This window comes from Accipiter gentilis, chromosome 7 (genome assembly GCF_929443795.1).
Source record: "Accipiter gentilis chromosome 7, bAccGen1.1, whole genome shotgun sequence".
NCBI lineage: Eukaryota > Metazoa > Chordata > Aves > Accipitriformes > Accipitridae > Astur > Astur gentilis.
Genome location: NC_064886.1, coordinates 2141190 through 2147189, shown reverse-complemented (window position 1 = coordinate 2147189; position 6000 = coordinate 2141190). Strand labels below are relative to the sequence as shown.

The 6000-nt window shown below is 52.4% G+C and overlaps 1 protein-coding gene across 2 annotated transcripts in view; it reads right to left on the bottom strand.

Moving 5' to 3' along the window:
• Positions 1-745: 745 nt before the first annotated feature.
• The window catches only part of KSR2 (kinase suppressor of ras 2), an 87712-nt gene continuing 82457 nt past the window's right edge, over positions 746-6000 (bottom strand). For both annotated transcript variants that reach the window (XM_049806807.1, XM_049806810.1), the window contains exon 20: positions 746-4752. In XM_049806807.1, the coding sequence (XP_049662764.1) occupies positions 4746-4752 (7 nt within the window). In that variant the 3' untranslated portion in view covers positions 746-4745. The remainder of the gene's footprint in view (positions 4753-6000) is intronic.

Sequence of the window (6000 nt, the reverse complement as noted above, 5' to 3'; positions counted from 1 at the left end):
CGCTGCGGAGCAAGGAGAAGGCAGGGAGCGGGCAGTGGCGCTGGGACGCGGAGTAGCACAGGGGTGCAATGGTTTTCAAAGGTGGTTTTTTTGTTTTTTTTTTTATTGGCATAAATAATTCATACACTGTCACCTCACCAAACACTGCACGAGAAACCACGGGAACAAATGGCTATCCATTTCTGCAGGTCACAGAGATTCGCACTCAGTCAGACAGCTGAAATTATAAATACTTTCTTCAAGTGTAGAAAACGTTATAAATGTTACTGTACAAATTTACATCGGGGAGATCCATCGTGCCTTTCTCAGCAATTTTTTTTGTTGGTTTGTGGGTGATATTTTTTTTGCACCAGAATCAACTGTTCTTTTCCAGTGACGAGAGTTTTGCAACAACGACAACAAAATATATATATATATATTTATGTATATATTTATAAAAAGAAAAGGGCAGGAGGAAAAGGGAAATGAAAGTCAGCTCATTCTGCAACGGTCAGAACTAACACAGAGAAAACAAAGCAGGCCACCGAGTTCAGTTTGAAACTGTACAGGATTTAGAGCTCATTATATATGTATATATCTATATACATACATATAGAGATATGTATATATATTTATATATACTTTATGTACAAGAAAATGTAACAGCGTACTTTACAGAGACTGGAAATTAAAGAAGGCTTTTGCAGCTGACCAAGCTTCCCGAAGAATCACTATTTGCAAAAAAAAAATAATAATAATAAAAATAAAAAATAGAAATAAATTAAAATAGATAAATGGCGAAGAAAGGAGGAAGGAAAGTGAAGGCGCCCAGCAGAGCGCTGGCTGCTAGTGGGCTCGACCCGGGGCTCCCCGCGGCACTTGGGGGGTGCAGACAGCATCTCGAGGCACCACCAACACATCACCCTTCTCTTTAGCGCGGCCAAAGAGACCAAGCCTTCCACCAACTCTTCCACAGCATCTAGCAAAGACTGAGCAGCTCCTCCGCCTCCAAGACATTCATTTCTGCCTCCCGTCTGCCTTAAATCTTACTCATCTCGGCTCCTGCCGTGGTCAAGTACTGGGTAAAAGTCATCGGGGCTGGACTCTGAGCTCAGCATCCCCAGGAGCCACCCAGTCACGGCTCAGCGAGGATTTGGGTAATTTGGGAGGAAAGGCGGGTAGTAGAAGCAGCAGGACCAGGGGCTATAATTTAGCAGCCAAAGGAGGACATAGCGCTTCAGGGCCATGCAGCACCACCGCTTCCATCACTGGTAGCGGCTTCACTACCCAGCCCCAAACACGGTGTTCCCCATGAGCACTGAAACGCTGGGAAAAAACTCAGACAGCAGCAAGCTCAGGGGCTGGGAAGCTCGGGGAAGAGCCTCGGAGCGTGACTGAAAGGATGAAGCAGCTGAAAGCTGGAGGAGCAAGGCCAGGAGAGTGTTGCTGGGACTGCTGCGCTGCAAGAGCCCGGGGACGTACCCTGGGGTTGGGGATGGTTCCCGACGTCTCAAGCTGCTGCTCAAACCACCAACGTGCTAAAATTGGCTCCGCTTTCGCCTGGCGCATCTGGAAATAACCCCTGTCTCTCCTCTGGCTCACGCAGCTAAACTGAGCCACCGGATGGACCTTCTCGCTCCTTCGGATCTCCTATTAGAGGGCATTGTGGAGAGCTTCTCCTACATTCTCTCCCTGCTGAAGGGCTGGATATTTTTAAACCGGGGGAAAAAAAAACCCTCACAAAGCCAGAGTCAAAAAACAAAGAACAACAACAAAAAAAAGAGTAAGATTTGTTGGTTTGGTTTTTTTTAATAATTAAGACTTTCGAAAATAAGAAGGCATGATGCAAATAACACGGCTGCATAAACAACCGTTGCTGCGCTGAATGGAAGGGAAGGAGCTGCTCTTCTGAGCTAATTTATGATAAATACAGGGCAGCTATTTTTCCATCGATACTATTGTGCAATGGCTCTGCTCATGGCCCGGCTGAGACGTTACAGTGAGGGAAGGGGGCGAGAGAAAGGCGGGAGATGAGGGAAGAGTTGGCAAGATTTGTTGGCTATTGGAGCACTTTGCTCCTTTCAGGTGCCCAAAACCCAGGGGAGAAATGTTTGGCGGAGGCCGCTGCAGAGAGCCCTATGTTCCTGGTGAGGACTTGATGCTGTGGGGCAACCAAACCAACATGCTCATCAGTTCACTCGTTTCCTTGAGTCTCGGCTGATAAAATAGAGCAGGCATCTGCCAAGGGCTGGTGAGACCCCGTAGGAGGGACATGTCAAGGTGAGACTTTCCAGGCAAGTAGTGGGCTTGGGGCACAGAGAGCAAACCCACAGCAAGTCTTTCAAGACGGACGTTGTACTTTCTACCATGAATCTGCACAACGTCTAGCAAGCTACAGCATTTTGCCAGCCCCTGTGCTGAGCATCACCCATGGTATCACCTCCTTCATCCTTCCAACACGTTCCACTTGCTACTGCTCACCTAGGAAGTTCACACCCGCTTAGAAACTAAAACCACCAAGTGAGAAGGAGACAACATTTCTACAGCCATCGCTCCATCTGAATGTGGTTTTGGGACCAGTGATTTCATGGTGAGACCTCCCCACGCCCCCCCAGCAGCCGAGATCTCCGGCAACGGGAGCGTGCTCCCTTCCACAGACCCTGGCGGCACCACTGCAGGAGAAGGCATTGGTGAAAACTCAGAGAGACTCTGAGGCTTAGTGCAACATTTATGGCACACGTGCGCACACACGCAGAGGATGGAGAGGGCATGAGACGGCAGGGAAGGGTTGGGATGAGGAGGATGGGTGGCAGAGGACATCACTCCTGCATTAGGATGAAGAAGATGGGGGGGGTGTTAGCGATGGAAGAGGTGGAATGTGGAAGAGGCAGAGGGCAAACAGCCATGGAACATCCTTCTTCATCACCGGGATGAGGTGATGCTCAGCCACCTACGCTGAGCTCTGTAGCATCACACCCAGGGACCACAAACCACCCGTGCTGCCTGGCGCAGGGGGCAATTAGCACAAACGAGGGCTCATCCTGCCGTCGCCTGCTCCTCCCACTTGGCCTCAGCGTCAAAGGCAGAAGCAGGTGATCCTGCCTCATCCCCACTTCGTGCAAAACATCTGAGAGCAAGATGCGACCGCATGGCACAGCAAATGCCCCAAAAGCATCAGCAGGAGACTCATCCAGACCAACCCCCTGCCAGCACGCTTGGAGGCCAGATTCACTCCCCCTGCTCCTGCCCACCTCAGATTTTATACATATGCACGTGTGCAAATTTTAAGAAATAAAATCACCTTCATACGGATGCCCATGATTAAAGTAACATCTCTTCCTAGCTGCAATTAGGTTTCTAATCTTCATTTACTTATGCTAAAGTGGTTCAAATGCCGGCACAGGGGAGTTAGAGGAGCAGCAAACAAACCAGGGCTAGTTAGTTTGCAGAGCCTCGTCATGTCTCCAAATTAAAGCTAACTTAGACTACGATTGAATTATTCAGGATGGTTCCTGTCAAGCAATTACGCTCAATAAGGCCCTGAAAACGCAATTTGCTATCATCTGTCACTTGACAGCTCATCTAATGGGCTCGAGGGCCCATCCCAGCTGATGGGGAGAGGGAAATACCAGCACACAGTATTCAGATGGCAACACCGGCTCTGAGACGCTGCCCAAAGAGCATGTCTTCCGTGAGGTCTGGGATTTGGCTGATGGAAGATGAATATGCAAGGAAAACCGGTCCTGGGCATGGCTGTTTGTTCAGCCGAGATGCCCACGGCTCCTGTGCTGGGGCTGGGAAGGGAGATGCTCTGTACAACCAGAGCCTGTCTGCATCCCCAGCTCCGGCACTGGGCCCAGGGAAGGCAACGGGAGAGGGGAAGGACCCCAAACCCAGCCGCTCCGCTCTGCCCAGTCCCAGAGCATCCCCAAACCCGGAGCTTCGGCAGCACCTTTGGGAGCAAAGATCAAAGCCAAGAGCAAAGAAGCGCCGGGGAGGGCGAGAGGGAAAGGCTCGCTGATTAGATACACACCGGGGCAAACAGCTAAATTAACAGGAATGTAGAGATGTGCCCTGCCGAGACGGAGACCCCAGGGGGGAAACGTAAGTGGGCATGGCCGGGAGGTAGAGAGGCCACTTGTGAAAGGTCACCGCTGCCCATGAAGGGGCTGCCGAGGCGCGGGGGAGCGGGACTCCTCCAGCTCCGGCTCTGCAGATGCATTTCCCCACGGGGGGCAGCTAATAGCGGCGGCACTCCCTGGCCGCGGCAGGTTCCAGCGCTAAACTCATGAATCAGCAACATTTCCTTCTTTTTTTTCCATTTAAAAAAAAATAATAAATAAAATAAAGGAAATTAAATAAACCCACCAAGAACCAAGAAGCAACCCCTCCCCAACCCAGCATTATGAGCACTGACCATGCTGATTGGGATCAGAGGAGCCCTGGGGTTAAATTGAAGCCGTCTGCCTCATGGGTTGCCCCTGCTCGGAGGGGAACCAGCCCGAGACCCGACCCCACGTGCACAGAGAGCCGCTTGCCGTCCCCATCCCACCGCAGCCGGGTGTTCCCGGGGCTCAGCCGCCGGCTCGGTTCCTCCAGCCCTTGCAGAGAGGCTTCATAGGGTGAAACGCTGCGGAGGAAGAGGCTCATTCCCATCCCGCTGTCTGCCCATGGTGCCCCGCTGCTCCTCTGTAGCACAGGGTGGGAAGCGGAGAGGAAGAGGAGAACTGCAGGGGGAGGAAGGCACCGTCCCTTAACTCCTCCCGTCACAGCCTGGAAGGGACACAACATGGCAGAGTCAGCACCGGGCGCTTTGTTCCGTGGCACCGTGGGTTTTTGCAGGGCAGCACGTTGTAAAAAGCCTCCCCAAATGGCTTTGCCACGGGGCTGCCCCCAGACAAAGCCGTGCACCAGCCTGGTTTGGGTTTTTCTGGTGCAGGCAGCTCTCAGGTTTAGTATCGTCTAGATGGGAGAGGGCTTGTGGGGTACCACACACCTCACCCCAGCCACATACACGCAAACTCTCCCAGCAGCAGGACCCCCGAGGGGTATTTTACCCCATGGGGAAGCTGGGATCTAACACGGGAAGAGCGGCCGGAGCAGAGTCCCTAAGGAAAGAGGCAGCTCGGATGAAAAGCCAGCACTGAGCTGAAGCATCGTCCGTCCCCTCACACTTAGCGAAAGAGGGGGCAGGTAATTAAGGGGAAGCTGCCGGGCAGCCAAAGCCAGTGGCAGGCAGAGCGTGGCTCCGTGATGGCAAAAACCTTCCCAAACCCAAGTGAGCAATCACACAGCCTGCTGCTTTGGGGTTCATCAACCTTCAGCTTTCCTTGCCCGGCTGCCGGAGCCACCCTGGTGCCTGCTCGGAGCACGGGTTGGTAATTAACTTCCCTCCTGATTAGCAGCTTACGTTCCGGGTGATTTAGGGGCCATCTGACCGCTGGCTTTGTGCTGTTCCCAGGAGCTCCTCGTCAGCCCCGAGCACACGGGGATGGGAGGTGGCACAGGGGACACTCCGGCAGTTTTTGCTGTGCCCGTAACCTTGGGGGCGCCCGCACTTGCCACAGAGATACAGAAGCGAGGAGGTTTGTTGTCAGATGCGGGAGGAGAAATCGGCATCTCCAACCCTCAGTGGGGTCCAAGGGGGATGCTTGAAGCAGTCCAAAATATCCTCACTTCTCTCCCTTATCTCACCTTTCCCTCCCCTCCCACCATGCCCATTTCCAGCCTCCACGGGCCAGGGATGCGTGCCTAGGGAAGGAAAAATCCCCCCCTGTGCATGCAACCTCCACATGGGTTAGGCTTTTGGTCCTATTTGTCATAATATGATGAATTCCAGGGAAGAAAATGAGTTTCTAAGTGATTCTTCTGCATTTTTCCTGCTGTTACCAACAGGCCAGATCCTGAAACCCTGGCTGGGGACCCATTTACGCTGCCTTTGCTGAAGCAGAGAGATGTGACTAAGCCAAAGCAATGAAATGGAGCAGGACTTGGCCACGCGCTGTCTGCAAGAGAAAAAGA